The sequence below is a fragment of the Microcaecilia unicolor genome, chromosome 7 (genome assembly GCF_901765095.1).
Source record: "Microcaecilia unicolor chromosome 7, aMicUni1.1, whole genome shotgun sequence".
Lineage (NCBI taxonomy): Eukaryota > Metazoa > Chordata > Amphibia > Gymnophiona > Siphonopidae > Microcaecilia > Microcaecilia unicolor.
In genome coordinates, this window is record NC_044037.1 from 307,244,471 (window position 1) to 307,264,442 (window position 19,972).

The 19,972-nt window shown below is 42.8% G+C and overlaps 1 protein-coding gene across 4 annotated transcripts in view; it reads left to right on the plus strand.

Annotated features, from left to right (window-relative positions):
• LOC115473810 (rac GTPase-activating protein 1-like) overlaps window positions 1-19,972 on the plus strand; it is an 83,905-nt gene that overhangs the window by 42,246 nt on the left and 21,687 nt on the right. For 3 of the 4 annotated variants that reach the window (XM_030208924.1, XM_030208923.1, XM_030208925.1), the window contains exons 6-9: window positions 2,757-2,810; window positions 8,941-9,024; window positions 17,384-17,498; window positions 17,752-17,927. In XM_030208924.1, coding sequence (XP_030064784.1) covers window positions 2,757-2,810; window positions 8,941-9,024; window positions 17,384-17,498; window positions 17,752-17,927 — 429 coding nt within the window. The remainder of the gene's footprint in view (window positions 1-2,756; window positions 2,811-8,940; window positions 9,025-17,383; window positions 17,499-17,751; window positions 17,928-19,972) is intronic. The other variant, XM_030208926.1, reaches the window with a different exon arrangement.

Below are 19,972 nucleotides of genomic sequence, written 5' to 3' on the forward strand. Positions count from 1 at the left end.
AGTGATTTCTGGCGAGAGAACGAGCCTGCCTGCTCGTAGACTGAGAGAGATGACAAACTATCTCCTAGACCTAGCCCTAGCTCTGGCTCTGTATGAGTACAGGGACCATTTTTCTTACAAGCACAGATTAACCCACTAAGAATAGAATCCCTGGGTAAAAACAATGCAGAAGAGGAAATGCCACAACAGATTTCCAAAGATAGGATTTTGAGTATATTACTTACTAGACTTGTGCAGCACTGAATACGTAACCCAGTCAACAGAACTTAACAATCAAGACAGACGAACAGGTTGATAAAATGATGGGTAACAGAGATTCTTTCCAAACAAAATGAGGTTCAGAGACTTCAGGGGTCAAAAAGATATTTTACCTTTTGAAAAAATGAAGGAACAGAGAATTTGTGAGCACATGGAACGGATAGAGCGAATTGGCCATACAGTAAAGCTTCGAAGGTAGGTTATGACGTGTTTTACTTCATTCATTTGTCAGGTATTGTCATCTTAACCAAAGCACTTTCATGGTCTTAACTCGTAATGTGTATTTTTGTTTTGTAGTCATATGCAATAATATTCACATTGATTTTTTATTTGTGCTAATCAATGCAGTATAAACCTACTTTTAAAAAAACCCAAAAGAAAATAGCGGGTCTGCGTTACTGTGACTTGATTTCTTAAGTGTTTTTGTTAGTCCATCACTTATCTTTAATAATTATTCCTTACTGCCTAGGCTGTATCATCCTAACTAGTGGGTTGTATTCCCCGTCTTCCAGCAGGTGGGGGTAGAGAGACTGACTTACCTAGTGATGGTTATAAAGGGAAAGGGAACTGGGACTTGATATACTGCCTTTCTGAGGTTTTTTGCAACTACATTCAAAGCGGTTTACACAGTATATACAGGTCCTTATTTGTACCTGGGGCAAAGGAGGGTTAAGTGACTTGCCCAGGATCACAAGGAGCTGCAGTGGGAATCGAACCCAGTTCCCCAAAATCAGAGTCTGCTGCACTAACCACTAGGCTACTCCACCACTAGCAACATTCCATGTAGAAGCCTGCCTTTGCAGATCAGCAACGCGGCCGCACAGGTTTCTGTTTCTGTGAGTTTGACGTCCTGCATGTACGGTGAAAGATCTGCTCCAAAAAGGCTTTAGCATACTCCTGTGGTTTTCTTCTCCACCTACCTTACTTAGGGGATTTATAGTATGGCGTATTGCCACGATTTGGGTTTCTGCCAGGTACTTGTGACCTGGCTTGGCCACTGTTTGGAAAACAGGATACTGAGCTAGATGGACCATTGTTCTGACCCAGTATGGCTGTTCTTATGTTCTAAGGTGAGAATGATAAAACAGACATGGGTACTGAACAAGTGAATAGGAATTGAAAGCAACCTCAAAAAGGTGAACTTTTAGCTTAGATTTGAAGATGGCCACAGCTGGAGATTGGTGAATTGATTCAGGAAGTCTATTCTAGGCATATGGTGCAGCAAGATAAAAGGAATGGAGTCTGGAGTGTGCAGTGGAGGAGAAGGGTACAGATAAGAGAGATTTACCTGATGAACGGAGTTCCCCGGGAGGCATGTAGGGAGAGAGAAAAATGGAGAGGTACTGAGGAGCTGCAGAGTGAACGCACTTGTAAGTCAATAAGAGGAGTTTGAACTGTATGCGGAAACGGATAGGAAGCCAGTGAAGTGACTTGAGGAGAGTGCTAATATGAGCATAACAACACTGGCGGAATATTAGTCATGCAGCAGAAGTTTGAACAGATTGAAGGGGGGAGAACGATGACTTAGTGCGAGACCTGTGAGAAGCAAGTTGCAATAGTCTAAGCAAGAGGTGATAAAGTGTGGATGAGGGTTCTGGTAGTGTGCTCAGAAAGGAAAGGACACATTTTGGTGGTTACAGAGAAAGAAATGACAGGATTTAGCAGTCTGTTGGACCCCAAGGTTATGAGCTGATGAGACAGGAAAGATGAGCGTGTTATCCACAGAGATTGAGATTGAGGGGAAAAGGAGAGGTGGGTTTAAGGGTAACGATAAGAAGCTTGGCCCGATACCCATCATGAATTTGTATATGAGAAACTGCATACATTTAAGGACCATTATATAGAAACTATCGAGCACATTCACATTGGGTCTTTGAAAAACCAATAGTCTGTGAGTTCAGCAGGATGGGTTTAGGAAGCCCTGATCAAGAACAACAGGAAAAAAAATGAAACTCCAAGGGAATTAAGAGAAGAAAACCATCTTCAGAAAGGGTTGCGGCTATGTGACAGAATCCCAAATACACAGATTCCTTATCAATACACCTATCGTCAAAAGAACAGTGAAGGCTAATGACCTGTCACAGGGACCCTACCCAGCACAGTACTACTACTACTACTACTTGACATTTCTAGAGCGTTACTAGGGTTACGCAGCGCTGTACAGTTTAACAAAGAAGGACAGTCCCTGCTCAAAGGAGCTTACAATCTAAAGGACGAAATGTCAAGTTGGGGCAGTCTAGATTTCCTGAATAGAGGTGTAGTGGTTAGGTGCCAAAGGCGACATTGAAGAGATGGGTTTTGAGCAAGGATTTCTGGAGTTGGCGGTGGTGGAGAAGGGTACTGAAAGGAGGGATTTGTCCTGAGAGCGGAGGTTACGGGTAGGAATGTAAGGGGAGGTAAGGAGGGGCAGCAGATCGAGTGCATTTGTAGGTTAGAAGGAGAAGCTTGAACTGTATGCACAGGCCTACAGTCTCTGACTTTCTGCTTGTTTTTCCTAGGAGCTGGACAGCACAATTGTGAAGCCTGCAAGACCGAAGCTCCAGGAGAAGCAGGTAGGCTGCTTTCTGTTTAGGGCACTAGAAGCTGCAATAATCAAACTGAGGACATTAAATTGATCTTGTACGGACTTGCAATGCAATCTTTCTTCCACATACTAGGTGAGGTGAGGAACCAGCATTTCAGGTACCATAAACGGGGCAAATGACAGGTTCATGGTCCAATATATGCAAAGTTTTATTCTGAGCATTTCATGGTATAAAATCTGGAGTCTTGGGGAAAAACCAACACTTACTTAAGACCCTTCCAAATTATTTCCAGAGGAGCACTTTTTGCACATTTGAGATGCTAAATACAATGAACGTTAACTTGCTGTTACAGTTGGAGATCTGTCTGGAGCCAAAGAGGAAGGGAGGGAGGTGAAGTTTGGTACTTAACCAGGAGATGGCCTGGATTTTGGGGATGTGGCAGTAAGCACCCTAGTTGTTCGTGTTCCTCTGCCAATGTCAAGAGCAGACACGTGGACCTGGTGCCACCTGATTAGGCTTCTGTAAGGGCAAGGGAGCAGAGAAGCTGGGTTGCATTTTGAAATTGTGTGCATCTACCAAAAAGGAGAAATCTCATTGGGTAGACTGCAGTAAAGGACCCAAAATTACCCATGAAGGCTGACTTCCACCTGCCCCCAGGATTGTCTCTGCATAGCATGCACACTGATTCATGACACATCGCCTTGCATGAGTGGATTTTGGGTCATTTACTGTTATGTTCTGGCTGTAGTGGCATAGCCATGGGTGGGCCTAGTAGCAACACACCTGTGATGTTGCTGGTGGGGATCTTCAAGCCCCACCAGCTGAAAACTCAACACCTCTCCCTCCTGCGTACCTTTTAAAGAGCAGATCTTCACCAGCAGTGAACAGTGTGACTGCACACTGCTGACATTGGCCCCACAGCCTTCCTTCTGATGTACTCCGCTTATGCGGAATCAGGAAGTATGTCGGAAAGCTGTAAGGCTGGCGTGAGCAGTGTGTATCGGTCGCACTGCTGGCTGCTGGTGAAGATCTGCTCTTGAAAAGGTACATGTAGGGTGGGGAGGAACGTTGAAAGACCAGATCGCTGGGTGGGAGAGGGAGAGATTAGATTGTCTTGTGGGGCTCTTATGTCAACCCAACTTGGTACCAGGCTCACCTAACATTGGGTGTCTGGATGATGGATCTTGTGCTGGTAAAGTGACAAATAACCTGTCCTTAGCATAGCCACTCGCAGGAATTAAAATGTGAGATAGCCATACTGGGTCAGACTAAAGCTCCATCTAGCATAGTATCCTGTTTCCAATAGGGGACGCCAGGTCACAAGTACCTGGCAGAAACCCAAAGAGTAGCAACATTCCATTCAGAATCCCAAATAATAGTAGCATTCCATACTACTAATCCCAGGGCAAGCAGTGGCATCCCACATGTCCCTCTCAATGACAGACTATGGATTTTTCCTCCAGGAACATGGCCAAACCTTTTTTTAAACCCAGATATGCTAACTGCTGTTCACATTCTCTGGCAGTGGGTTCCAGTAACTATTCTTTGAGTGAAAAAAATATTTCCTCCTATTTGTTTTAAAAGTATTTCCATGTAATTTCATTGAGTGTCCCCTGGTCTTTGTATTTTTGTATTTTTTTATTTTTTTGAAAGATTGAAAAATCGATTCACTTTTACCCATTGTACACCACTCAGGATTTTATAGGCCTCAATCATATTAGGTGGTATTAGGAAAGGAATGGAAAATTTAAAAATGAGGGTGTTATAATGCCTTTGTATCGCTCCATTATGCAACTGCACCTAGAATATTGTGTTCAATTCTGGTCACCGCATCTAAAAAAAAAAAAGATATAGTGGAATTAGAAAAGGTACAGAGAAGGGCGACGAAAATGATAAAAGGGGATGGGACGACTTCCCTATGAGGAAAGGTTAAAGTGGCTAGGGTTCTTCAGCTTAGAGAAAAGACAGCTGAGGGTAGATATAGAGGTCTATAAAATGAATGGAGTGGTAGACGTGATATCACTTATTTATTTGTTCCAAAAATATCAGGGGCACGCAATGAAGCTACAAAGTATTAAATTTAAAACAAATTGGAGAAAATTTCTTCACTCCATGTGTAATTAAACTCTGGAATTCGTTGCAAGAGAATGTGGTGAAAGGAGTTAGCTTAGCGGGTTTTAAAAAAGGATTGGCTAGCTTTCTAAAAGAAAAGTCTATAAACCATTATTATGGAGTTGGGGAAAATCCACTGCTTATTTCTAGGATAGGCGGCATAAAATCTGTTTTCCTATTCTGGGATCTTGCCAGGTATTTGATGGACCTTCTGTCTGTCCCAGTATGGCAACACTTATATTCTTATGCTCTGTGGATGATTGAGCACCCCCAATATTGAGCAAACTTCTTAACTGCATCCAGGTAGGGTTAACTTTTTTTTATTGGGCTTAACCGCAATCGATTTGAAAGGTTGACTCCTTTGCTTGCCAGTGCTTATGTTACTTCTTATTTTATTATTATTATTTGTTGCATTTGTATCCCACATTTTCCCACCTATTTGCAGGCTCAATGTGGCTTACAGTATGCTGCAATGGCGATCGCCATTTCCGGGATGAGAGTTACATAGTGGTATTAAAGTTCATAGCTGATAGAATGAAGTATGGGTTCAGTTAGACAGTCAAATGTACAAGTTCCTTATGGTGACATGAAGTAGTGTTGCGTTGACGTTCATTAGTAACAGAGTGTATGTATCAGTCAAGTGTGGAGAGATTGATTTTTGTCTGGTTTTGGTGAAGTGTCCTTGTTTACTATTTATGGATCATTGTGGTATGCCTTTTTGAATAGGTTGGTTTTCAGTAGTTTTCGGAAAGTTATTAGGTCTTGCATTGTTTTTTATGACCTTTGGTAGTGCGTTCCATAGTTGCGTGCCTATGTATGAGAAGCTGGATGCCTATGTTGATTTATAGTTAAGTCCTTTGCAACTGGGGTAGTGGAGATTCAGGAATGTGCGTGATGGTCTTCAATCGGGTTCTTTTGGATCCTTTTTCTGTTCTTTTGAAGGATGTTCTTTTGACTCTGTTGGTCTCTTTCCCTTCAACAGCCTCTTTCAGGGAACTGATTTTTGCATTTGTAACTGTTTTCTCCTGCTCAAGTACTAAGGCGGCAGCATTGAGTTACGGTCCCTGTCTTCTAATTGCAATCTGCCCCAAGTTTAGGATAAGGGTGGCAATATGCTGGGAGGCTGAGACACTGCGGGGCAGGATTAGAGGAGTGAGGGAAAATTATAGAAAAAAAACCCAAGGAAGCCGGAGGAGGAAGTGTTGTAAAGGGAAGACTGATCAGAGATGCCCTTCCACTGGCTGGTGTCTGGATGCTCGACAGTTGTGTACAAATTGTGGTCCCTGTTTGCTTTTTCTCTCCCTTTTTGGCCACTTGCCATTCCTCTCCAGTTAACCCCCACCCTCTGTCTTGGCTTCTTGCCAGTTGCCACCCCCCCATTTCCCTCAGACTCTTGCCAGGTTTTATTAATCTGTGGAGGGGAGGTTTGGCGTATAACCATGAAGCAGCCTGGCTCCCACCCTCGCTTGTTCCATAACTCCCGCCATATTCTGCTGTCACCTTATTGCCAACACTTGCTCTTGGGGGAATGGGGACCTCCATTTAGCTGTCTCTTCGATAATGTACCCCAGATACCTAGGTTCCATGTTAGAACACAGAGCATCCACACCTAGAGTATTGTGTTCAATTCTGGTCGCCGCACCTCAAAAAAGATATAGTGGAATTAGAAAAGGTGCAGAGAAGGGCGACGAAAATGATAAAGGGGATGGTACGACTTCCCTATGAGGAAAGGCTAAAGTGGCTGGGGCTCTTCAGCTTGGAGAAAAGGCGGCTGAGGGGTGATGATATAGAGGTATATAAAATAATGAGTGGCATGGAAAAGATAGATATGGAGTGTCTGTTTACGCTTTCCAAAAATACAAGGAAAAGGGGGCATGCGATGAAGCTGGAGTGCAGTAAGTTTAAAATAAATAAGAGAGAATTTTCTTTACTCAGCGTGTAATTCGACTCTGGAATTCATTGCCGGAGAATGTGGTTAAGGCGATTAGCTTAGCAGAGTTTAAGAAAAAGATTTGGACGGCTTCCTGAAGGAAAAAGCCATAGAATGTTATTAAATGGGCATAGGGAAAAATCCACTGTTCCTGGGACAAGCAGTACAAAATGCTTTGCTCCATGCATCTTGTCAGGTGATTGTGACCTGGATTGGCCACTGTCGGAGACAGGGTGCTGGGCTAGATGGACCTTTGTTCTGACCCAGTGTGGCGATGCTTATGTCTTATTGATGCACCTGATACTTAGATCTGGCAGCTAAATGCAGGGTACACACATGTACAGGAAGCCAGACTATGCTCCGCCCTGTGCAGATACGCGCTACGCAGGCTAAGATTTGTAGAATAACGCACAGACATCCTGTTGGCACTTCGCAGATAATGTGCAGATTGACGCACAAGTGCTAATATTCTTAAGATTGACCTGCAATCGGAGCATAGGACCAGTGCCGGGCAGACTTCTACGGTCTCTGATTGTTGCTGCATTCAATCTCAGAGGGGGAGGGATGATGACTTAAGGCTGATGGCGATTAAAATGTCACTTTGCAACCTTGTTGGATCATTGAAATATTGACAATGAATGTGACCTATGCAGCAACCAAAGTGAGAAAACCACTCTTCCATGCCTGTTTGTGAAACTTTCACTCAGAGGCAGGTGACTGGACAGACCATGCGGGTCTCTATCTGATGTCATTTACTATGTAAAACGTAGCGACCTGGGTTCCAGGACTGCCTTTACTGTATGTTGGAGATTTGACCTTCAGCATTGCCAGTTTCTCTCTCCTGTGGTTCTGCTCATGTTCAAAGGATAAAAGGGTAGGGGGGTGATGCCACCTTCCCCTGCAAACATGGCTCCGTTTCAGAGTACAAGTTCTAGATGTGTCTGCAGAGGAGAGACGCTGGGGATGACCTTACCAGTTCCTCCTCTGGAAGCCGTCTTTCTGTAGTAAGATATTTCAGAACACGTTTATTCATTCTGACTCTGGCAAGGCATAGGGGGACTCGGGAACACAGGCTGATCCCTTTCCCTACAAAGCACTTTCTATACAAAAGCCCCCTTTGGATTCCAGCACTTGTAGGAAAAGTGGAATATTTGCATTAGGGAAAAGATGTGGTGAGGAGGCTTTTTTTAATGGATGAGATCACAAAGGTACTGTCAGGGACAGAATAACCTTAGGAAGGCAGCTGCAGGAGATCTGGTGTAATGTGGTTAATAATCCTCCAGCAGCCTGGGCTCTCCATTCACGGCCCCTCTTAAATCACACTGATCAAACATGTACTGCATGAATTAATGGCAATAAATCTCCATCGCTCCCCTGGCTTGTCATGCCTGTGTGCAGCCAGTGCATTCACTCAAAGTTCAGCATATTAATGACCAGCCTGGGACACCAGCTCCATTTATCAGCAAACAAACCCAAAATCAATAAAACCGTCATTAATGTGAACTCTGAGGCTCCAGGGCTTTTGGCAGTAATGCAGCATCTGGGCATCTGCTGCCTGCACCCCCAGGGTTTGGAGGTAAATGGGCATCAACAGGGACAGGGATTTTGTGGGAAACAGAGCTGGGGAGTATCTGGAGTTCTTAATGAGACTTGTTTGTAAAAGGGGAATGAGCAATGCTGGGGTTAGTTCTGGAGGGGGGTGGGCTGGTGTTTATGTCCAGTGAGTGGTGGGTGAAGATGGTGCTTTGAGACTCTAAAGGGGCAGTTCAGTTAGATGCCCCGATGCCAATTCTTGGAGCAGAAATTCCATTAATAGAAAACTAGGGTAAACCCAAACTAGCACGCCTACCTAAATTTAGGCAAGACCATTTACACTAGGCCAATGGCAGGTGTAACGAGGTCCGCAGTGGAAAGCACACAGCTTGAGTCTTATATATGTTTGGTGTAAATTGGAGGTGTGCCCGCATCCCTCCCATGCGCTGCCTCTGTGTAACCCCTCTCACTTAACACAGTATCTTGTAGAGTACATGCCACTCGCACGTGCAAGGTGTGTATAACTGCACGCACACACAGTGATAGAATTCTCTTTTCATGTGGCTTTTTCCCCCCCTTTAGCGTTGCTCTCTGGCTCCTCTTGTTGGACCCCCAGTAGCTCCAAAACGCACGAGGACGAACATGGTCACCACAACAGCTGAGAGCGTGAGTATGGGCAGAAGGGTGAGGGCATGCTGCCTGGGGCACAGAGGGTGTATACTGAGGGGCAGGGGCACCACTTATGCTACTGTACTGTGTCCATCAAACAAACTGAAATGTAGAAACTGTGTTCTTTGGAGTCTGGAACTGAGGCACTTTTAGAGTCCACCTATACCACAGACACTGAGTAGTTCACCTGTGATGGGAAGAAGAGGTGGTCTTTCCACAGACTCTGTATTATGCCCAGCCAGGTCGCAGGAAGGATGCTTTGAAAAGCAGTCTAGCAAACATAAACCAGAACATCAAAATTGCTCATGTGAACAGGGCAGATACAGAGAATTTAGAGGTTAAAATCATGGAAGAGACTGGGGTTATTGGAGTAAGGAGAGAGTAGAGTGTAGGTTAAGTTAGTGGTGAAAACACCAGGAGGGGAAAGTGCAAAATCTCTCCCACATGCAGCCTGAGTGTGGAAATGCTGACACCATGTGTTCACTCGTGGTATTTCTGCACCTAAACAGGATTAAAACAGGCACTTAAACTCCGCTTGTTCCCTTATTACAAATTAAAATGAGTAATCTACATAAAATCACGATTCCCATTCAGAATGACCAACCCATAAATTATACTACCTTCTTCAAATCGTAACTCCATCTTTGACTTCCTTGTCAAGCAGTAACAATGAGGCTTAACTTGCCAAGTATCCAGTTTTCCTAAATTGAAAATGTTGTTTTGTTGTTGTACAATTTCTGGGAGAGCAGAGAGCCCGTCCCCTGTAATATGTGCTTCACAGTCTGAAGTAGTAAAACCGCTTTCCAGTGTGTTTTTTCTAGAGAAAAAGGTGCCGGTACTCAAATGCCAGGCCACCCTTCAGCAGTGGGGTGATCACTGAGCCCCCCCCCCCCCCCTTGCAACCAGTCACAGAATCTATGACATAGCTGAATTGGTGTGTAGGGCCTGAGCTCTTTCATTTAAAACTTGGAGACCATGGGTCAATTTTAGCAGACAGTAGAAAAGGTGCCGGTACTCAGTACCTCCAAGTGCCCCCTCAAAAAAAGCCCTGCCGCTTTCGGATCTCGGTGAATGTACAGTCTTCAAATAAACTGCACTGTCCTCAGATAATCTTATGCACCCTGTCAGCATCCCATATCTCACCTAATCCTTAACCGGTAACCAATGTAACTACCTCAATAGAGGCGATGCTCCATCCTGTTTATAACTTTCATGGCAGTATTTTGGCTTAATTGTAACATAGTAGATGACAGCAGATAAAGACCTGTATGGACTATCCAGTCTGCCCAAAAAGATAAGGCATGATGTGATAACTTCAAAGGTAAATTTTCAGGGCATAGACCATAGAAGTTTGCCCAGCAGTGGCTTTGCTTCCCAATTACTGGTGTTGCCACCTAAACACTGCTAAGCTTCTTTGAATCCATTCAGTGGCGTTCCTAGGGGGGCTGACACCCGGGGCGGATCGCCGATGCACCCCTCCCCCACCCCGGGTACACGCCGCTGTTCCGGAGCAGAGGGAGCATGGAAACAAACGAAGCTGACCGGTGCGCGGCACCCCCCCCCCCCCTTGGTCCATTCCTTCTAAACAGGATTCATTTGTCTTTGACTTTATCCCATTCATTTTTGAATTCCGTTACAGTTTTCATCACCACTGTGGGGAGGGAATTCCAGGTATCTACCACCCTCTCTGTGAAAGAACTTCCTGATGCTATTCCTTAGTCGGCCCCCCTTCAACCTCAATTCATGTCCTCTAGTTCTACCACCTTCCTGTCTTTGGAAAACGTTGGTTTCTAGATTAATACCTTTCAAATATTTGAACGTCCATCGTATTAGCCTGGTTTCTCCTAAGTACATAAGTACTGCCATACTGGGATAGACTGAGAATCCATCAAGCCCAGCATCTTGTTTCCAACAGTGGCCAATCCAGGTCACAAGTACCTGGCAAGGTCCCAAAACAGTACAATACATTGTATGCTGCTTATCCTAGAAATAAGCAGTGGAGTTTCCCAAAGTCCATTTTAATAATGGCTTATGGACATTTCTTCTTGTAACCGCTCACTTCTACCTACCCTCCTCTCCTGTTTCCTCTACACATTAATTGATTTGCTTGCTTTATTATTTTTTATCTATTAGATTGTAAGCTCTTTGAGCAGGGACTGTCTTTCTTCTATGTTTGTGCAGCGCTATATAAATGCTAAATAGTAGTAGTAGGAAGCTATCCAAACCTTTTTAAAGCTCCACTAAGCTAACTTCTTTTTACTACATTCTCCGGGAACGAATTTCGGAGTTTAATCACACATTGTGTGAAGAAATATTTTCTCCGATTCTTTTTAAATTTACTATGTTGTAGCTTCATTGCTTGCCTCCTAGTCCTAGTATTTTTGGAAAGAGTAAACATACGTTGTAGCTTCATTGCTTGCCTCCTAGTCCTAGTATTTTTGGAAAGAGTAAACAATCGACTCACATCTACCCGTTCCATTCCATTCATTTTATAGACCTCTATCATATCTCCCCTCAGCCATCTCTTCTCCAAGCAGAAGAGCCCTAGCTGCTTTAGCCTTTCCTCATAGGGAAGTCATTTCATCGCCCTTCTCTGTACCTTTTCTAATTCCACCATATCTTTGAGATGCGGTGACCAGAACTGCACACAATATTCGAAGTGCGGTCTCACCATGGAGTGATACATCCTCATTTTTGTTTTCCATTAGTTTCCTAATAATATCTAATATTCTATTTTTCTTTCTAAGCCACTGCCTCACACTGAGCAGAGGGTTTCAACATATCATTGACGATGATGTCATGGTTGGTGACTCCTAATGTGGAAACTTGAATAACGTAGCTATAATTTGGGTTCCTCTTTTCCACATGCATCACTTTGCACTTGCTCACATTAAACGTCATCTGCCGTTTAGACGCCCAGTCTCCCAGTCTCGTCCTCTTGTAATTTTTCACAATCCTCCCGCGATTTAACGACTTTGAATAACTTTGTGTCATCAGCAAATTTAATTACCTCACTAGTTACTCCCATCTCTAGATCATTTTATAAATATGTTAAAAAGCAGCGGTCGCAGCACAGACCCCTGGGGAACCCCACTAACTACCCTTCTCCATTGAGAATACTGACCATTTAACCCTACTCTCTGTTTTCTATCTTTTAACCAGTTTTTAATCCACAATAGAACACTACCTCCTATCCCATGACTCTGCAATTTCCCCTGAAGTCTTTCATAAGGTACTTTGTCAAACGCCTTCTGAAAATCCAGATACACAATATCAACCAGCTCACCTTTATCCACATGTTTGTTCACCCCTTCAAAGAAATGTAATAGATTGGTGAGGCAAGATTTCCCTTCACTAAATCCATTTTGGCTTTGTCTCATTAATCCATGCTTTTGAATATGCTCTGTAATTTTGCTCTTTATAATATTATCTACCGTTTTGCCTGGCACCAACATCAGGCTCACCGGTCTATAATTTCCCAGATCACCTCTAGAACCTTTTTAAAAAATTGGTGTTACATTGGCCACCCTCCAGTCTTCCAGTACTATGCTTGATTTTAAAGATAAATTACACATTACTAACAATAGTTCTGCAAGTTCATTTTTCAATTCTATCAGTACTCTGGGATGAATACCATCCGGTCCAGGAGATCTGCTACTCTTCAATTTGTCAAATTGTTCCATTATATCTTCCAATAGAGATTTCATTCAGTTTCTCTGACTCATCAGCATTGAATACTATTTCTGGCACTGGTATCTCTCCCAAATCTTCCTCGATGAAGACTGAAGCAAAGAATTAATTTAATGTCTCCACTATGGTTTTGTTTTCCCTAAGTGTCCCTTATACCCCTCGGTCATGTAGCAGTCCAACCAATTCTTTTGCTGGCTTCTTGCTTTTAATACACCTAAAAAAAAATGTTTACCATATGTCTTTGCTTCCAACACAATGCAATCTTTTTTTCAGTGTCCCTCTTTTCCTTCTGTTTCAACGCTTTGCATTTGACTTGCCATTCCTTTATGCTGTTTTTTATTTTCAGTCTGATCCTTCTTCCATTTCCTGAAGGATTTTCTTTCAGCTCTAATAGCTACACCAGGAATGAAGGAATATATTTGGCCTGGGCTTCTAGGATGGTATTTTTGAACAGCATCCACGCTTGATGTAAATTTTTGGCTTGTGCAGCTGCTCCTTAAAAATTTGTTTTTCACCGTTCTCATTTTATCATAGTCTCCTTTTTGAAAGGTAAATGCTAACATATTGGATTTCCTGTGTGTACTTACTCCAAAGCCAATATCAACCAATATCAAATCTGATCATGTTATGATCACTGTTATCAAGCAGCCCCATCACCATTACCCCATGCGCTCCACTAAGGACTAGGTCTAGAATTTTTCCTCTTGTTGGCTCCTGTACCAGCTGCTCTATAAAACTGTCCTTGATTTTGTCAAGGAATTGTATCTCCCCAGCATGCCCTGATGTAATATTTACCCAATCAGTGTTGGGGTAATTGAAATCACCCATTATTATTGTGTTGACCAGTTTGTTAGTCTCCCTAATTTCTGATAACATTTCTACATCCATCTGTTCATCCTGGCCAGACGGACGATAGTTCACTCCTATCACTATCCTTTTCCCCTTTACTCATGGAATTTCAATCCACAGTGATTCTAAGACATTTTGGTTTCCTGCAGAATTTTCAATCTATTTGATTCAAGGCTCTCCTTAATATACAATGCTACCCCTCCACCAATTTGACCCACCCTATCACTACGATATAATTTGTACCCCGGTTTGACAGTGTCCCACTGGTTACCCTCCTTCCACCAGGTCTCAGAGATGCCTATTATATCTAGTTTTTCATTTAGTGCAATATATTCTAACTCTCCCATCTTATTTCTTAGGCTCCTGGCATTCGCATATAGACATTTCAAACTGTTTGTTGTTCCTATTTACATCATGTGTAGTACTTGACAGTATTATGTCTGTTTTTTATTTTTATTTAAGGACACCTGATCTACTATGGTCTCTCACAACCTCACTATCGGGATACCCTATCCCTGTTTTAATGATATCTTTGAAAGATACCTTGTTCTGAATCCCATGCAATTTTGAATGACTGTTGGCCTTTCCCCCAGGTTCGCTCTACCTTCTTTTTAAAAGCTGATGCCAGCAGCCTGGTCTCACCATGGTTAAGGTGGAGCCCATCATTCCAGAATAGGCTCCCCCTTCCCCAGAATGTTGCCCAGTTCCTTACAAATCTAAAACCCTCCTCCCTGCACCATCGCCTTATCCATGCATTGAGACTCCGGAGCTGCCTGTCTGTTGGGCACTGCACATGGAACAGGGAGCACTTTGGAGAATGCTACCCTAGAGGTTCTGGATTTGAGCTTTTTACTTAAGAGCCTAAATTTGGCTTCTAGAACCACCCTCCCACATTCTCCTATGTCATTGGCCCTGCAGTACCTTATAGAGTCTATCTGTTAATGCTATTGCAGAAAATTCAAGTTTTAAAACTATGGGGGGAAGGGTATGAAGATGCTAATAAAATGTTTGCTTGCTTTTTTTTTTTAATTCTGTGTTTATCAATATCCTATAATTTCTCTGTTAAACCCAATCTTTGTTACCAATCACAGAGCAAAATAATGTCACTTACCAGACAAATGTCCTCTTGTCTCAGAACTTCTCAGAAAGAAAGTTAAATAGGACCTTTCCTCTCTATATAGTTTGGATTCTAAGGAGACTGCTTCAAACAAACCCTTTGAAGCTAACCCAGTAATCAGATGCCCTTAGTAACCTTGCAAATATTCTACTTCCTATCACCTTAACACATAATTCAGGTCAGTAGCAGTGCTACCTCTTCAGCGGCCAAAGAACAGGGTACACATGTTAGGTCATGAAGTCTCTCCTCATACGTCTTGCTACGCAAACTCCATACCATTTTTGTCGCTTTTCTTTTAACTACTTTGTGTTTTCACATTCTTAGCAAGATAAGGTCTCCAAAATTGAACTCAGTACTCCAGGTGGGGCCTCACTAATGACATCAACACCTCCTTTTTTCTGCTGGTTATATTCCATTCTGCAGCCTAGCATCCTTCTGGCCGTGGTCACCGCCTTGTCACCTTGAGATCCTCGGACACCATCACCCCAAGGCCCCTCTCCTGAGCAGAGCTTACCAGTCTCTCCCCTCCTATCTGGTACTTCTCTTTTGGATTTCTGCACCCCAAGTGAATCACTCTGCACTTCTTGGCATTACATTTTAACTACATGAAGTTTATAAAACCCTTTAAAAATAATAATGTGATGTGCTCAAAAACTTTACATAACCAACTTAAATGTGAATGTACCACATCATACAGCCACTAGTATATACCATAGTGCATCGACTTCTAATTCAAAGTTGTAACGTTCATACAAATATTCAAGAAAGTGATGATGGAATAACTTTTATTGTTTGAGTCTCTAGCACTCGGTAGCTTCACTTCTTTCTGCTTTTCAACATACTTCTCAATAGAAAGCCTGTGCTTCGACAGATGTAGTTGATATTTTCTCTATAGCTTTTTTTTTTTTAATTTGCTCATTAAGATCATATTTGATATCTTTTTCTGATCCTCTTGTTGCGTTCTTCTGTGTTTCTGGAACAAAGCTTGTTAGGATTTTGCTCACACCTTCTTCAGTAGTAGCTCAAGGTGAGTTGTGTTCAGGTACACTGGGTATTTCCCTGTCCCTGGAGGGCTCACAATCTAAATTTTGTATCTGAGTCAATTTTGTCCTTATTTTTTCATCCACTTGTTTGGAGAACCATATAGGATTCCTGTTTCTCTCGTTTTTGTTTACCTTCCTTGTGTAAAGATGAGTTGCCATATTTAAAGCAGCTTTCAGCTACCTGTACTGACAATGGTTTAAAAAGGGTTCCAGGGGTGATCCGGGAAATACAGACCAGTAAAAACCCGACATCGGTACCGGGTAAAATTAGTTGAAACTATTATTAAGAATAAAATTACAGAACACATAAATAGCATGGGTTCAGCCAAGGGAAGTCTTGCATCACCAATTTGCTTCATTTCTTTGAAGGCGTGAATAAACATGTGGATAACGGTGAGCCGGTTGGTGTAGTATATGTAGATTTTTAGAAAGCTTTTGACAAAGTTCCTCATGAGAGACTCCTGAGAAAATTTAGAGTGTCATGGGATAGGAGGCAAGGTTCTGGTGTGGATTAGGAATTGGTTATTAGACAGAAAACAGAGAGGGTAGGGTTAAATGGTCATTCCTTTCAAAGAAGGAGGGTGAATAGTGAGTGCTGCAGGGATCAGTACTGGGACCGGTGCTATTTTAACATTTATAAATAATATGGAAATCAGAACAATGAAGTGATAGCACAAACAAATCAGCTCTAGCCCTACATGGGACGAAAATAGACCACGCTATCGGATTTGACACAAGGATCCTGGGAAAAAGACTGTCAGTGGCTCATTAAGATAAAAAAAAAAAGCAGTAGAAATGAGACCCCCCCCCCCCCCAACCTCAACAGTGACAAAAGTAATATAAACAAAGCTTGGCCATCACTCAAACAATGCAAACTTAGCACCCAAAAAATCAATACCGAGGGCCAATGACTTTTTTCTTTTCTTTTCTTTTCTTACCCACAAGAGTTTGGTTGATGTCTCCAATCACATTTAATCTGGATTGAGAGCTACTACATAAGAAAACCACACAGCATAACCCTGAAGTAAGCCGTGGCAAAATGGCTACAACGTTCATCAAGCAAACTCAGATGCAAGAACCATGACACTAGCTATGGAAGCCTAAGAGAACATAGGATCCCTTAGTGGGAGGGGGGGTAGTGAGGTGTAAAGACTGGGGTAAGGCACAGAGGGATCCATAGCTTGGGGGAGGGTGAGGGGAAAACCTGGGGTAAGGCACAGAGGGATCTGTAGCTGGAGGGTGGGGGATGAGGGAAACACTAGGGGTCAACTGGAGTCTCTACATTACACTAGGAATGATTCTTCAGCCAAAATTAGACAGCGCTAAAGGTTCTTGTGTCCTTATATCAGGTTTCCTGACTCAACCTTGGTGCTTTTTCCTAGCCTGAATTCTGTTTTGCTGGTGTAACAGTAGTACATGCGCCTAGTTATTGGGCTCTTGGTCATTTTTACCACCAGGTAACAGTCATGTGTTAACTGTTTCTCAGGGTGTGTGTTCTTGATGTGAAAGAAGAACGTATGAAAAGCAGTATGAGATTAGATGATACCAGCATGTCTCAGTACTGGTCCAGAAGGAGGGTGCTGTCTGCGGTTCTAGACAGGCATAATCCTGCCCATTACCAGTGCTTCTTAGGCTATATCTCCTTTTGTCTTTACAGGTAAATGAGCCTGTGGTAACAAAAGCTGAGAACGGAGGACCAGCCAAAGCCGTGTCAACTATTGAAGTTCTTCCACGTAGGCGTTCCTGCCGCAGCCGGCTCTCCACGATAACAGGTCTGTAGAGATCTCTTTCTGGAGCTGGACCTCCAGTCTGACACATCGCCCTATTTCTCTTCTCTGCCCTCCTGTGCAGGCAACCTGTATTATAGTGTGCCACTTACTTGTTAATGCCTCTGTTAGAGGAAAGTTCCCTCTGCAATTTGTAAACCTTCCCCTGACCATTCGCAATGCAGTATGTGTTACATGAACAATGTGGGGCTGTGTATTCAATGAAGGCCATTGTTGACACATCTACCTTGTTCTCAAGCAGGTCTGACCACAATCTGGAGCAGTAGTGATGACTCTGAGATGCTTCCACAGATCAGCAAGGTGGAACCAGAACCAGAACTGGAAACAAGACTAGAACTAGAACCTCAAGCCAAGATTATGATCACCAGTTCCCAGAAGAAAGGGGCTTCCCAGCACACATTGACCTCAAAAACGGTAGGGGAGGATGGAGGAGGCATGGGTGGGGTTAAAACATGTTCTAATAATTGGGGGCAGGGGAGGGAGACAGTTCACTCTTCCATTTTATATAGGAACCAACCTTCAAATTTGTTACAATATATTTTTCTGAAAAGCATCTTACTAACGAAGTAAGCATTACTAATTTTATTCGTAAATGTGTGTTTTAAAACCACCTCTGTCACTTTAAACTTGCCCCATTCAACAGATTTCTCCCTGAAAATAAACCTCAGCGTCTGTGGGGACTTCCAAAGCAGAGAATGTTTAGCTTCTTTGTTGGTCTTATTTCCAGAAAGTACCTTATACATCCCACTACTTACAACTACTACTACTACTTATCATTTCTATAGCACTACAAGGCATACGCAGCACTGTACACCATACACAAAAGACAGTCCCTGCTCAAAGAGCTTACAATCTAGATAAGACAGGTAGACAGAACAATTAAGGGTAAGGGAATGAAAAGGTGAGGATAAAAGACAGGGTAAGTGAGTTAGGAGTCAAATGCAGTGGTAAAGAGGTGGGTTTTTAGTTTGGACTTGAAAACGGCTAAAGACGGGGCTAGACGTACATGCTCGGGAAGTCTATTCCAGGCGTGGGGTGCAGCAAGACAATAATCTATAAAGGTTCTACTGATGTTTATATGCTTTAACAGTTGCTGATCATAAACATATGCTGACAAGACTGGTACACAGCCACCAGGGAGAGACAGGGAGGGCTGGCCCTAACCTATAACTAAGAGCCAATAGGGAGAGATCACAAGGGGTCAATCACAGGAAACCACAACCTACAGGGATATCAGCCCTAATGCACATACTAAATATACATAACCATGCACCCTGCTATCATGAATATGGGGGTATAACACTCCCCGCCTGGCGTCTGTAGATACCACTGTTCAACTTCTTAAACTATAAACATAAGCATGCAAAAGTCTATTCATATCTGGATCTTAAAACTTGGCAATGTCTTGCTTGTTTCCGGTTCACTGTTTCTCTGGTGACTTCTTTCTTGCAGTCTCACAGGAGCTGAAATGACACAGACAACACAAACATACAACAATGCCCCCTGCTACCGTGAATATGGGGGCAGAACAATGGCTATTCTTATGCTCTTATGAAGTTGGCCAGAGGTTTTCATAATTGTTCCTGAGATGAACCACTAGAGGGAAGGAAGTGCAAACAATCCCATCAGTACATGATTGTTTGTTTAGTTACCACTTTCTGTACCATCCTAACGGATTAGCAGAACCGAGAGGTTCAGAATTCTAACAATATAGGTAACAGAAAACCAGCTCAGCTTTTTAGCATATTTTAATCCCCTACACTCCGAGAAGTCTCTTTAAAACATTCTTGCATTAGGGGTCAGCTGCATTGGAAGTCTCTCCTCAAAATACACACCTGCTGCCATATTAAGTAGCAGATTCATCAGGCAATATGAATTTATGCAAATGAAATACTGAAATTTAGCATTTATATGTTAAATTTTTCTAACAGTAGTGAGACTTTCCTCTGGGTTCTTTAAAACAATTTTTGTCTGTCATGGCTTTGGCTGTCTTTGAGATCAGAGAGAATATTTTTTTTCTGTCACTGAATCTTTTAGACAAAGATGTTCAAAATATTTTGCCTGCTAGATTTGTATGCAGACAATTTACACCAAATGACAGCAATGGAGATGTTCCAGGCATGGAAAGACTTTTGTCAGTGTTTATTTGTCTTTAATCCCCAGTGCCCTGTGTCTTGTCTTCATCTACTCTCCTTTTTTCCTCTTAAAAATCCCCAAGGTCCCCCCCTCACTTCAACTCCTCCCACCAATTCTGGAGCCCTCTCCCTCTCCTTTCCTGTAGAAATTCATGGTGACGCAGAAATCCGCTTCATAGGGGTTACACGTTCTTATCACAAGTTCATCACTAGTATTCAAGAATAAATATGTTTTGGTTAACATGGGATATAACTTTGGAGATCCATGACTGGTATTGAGTCAATAGTGTACTCCAGCTATGGCCCTAGTTGGGTAACGCTCTG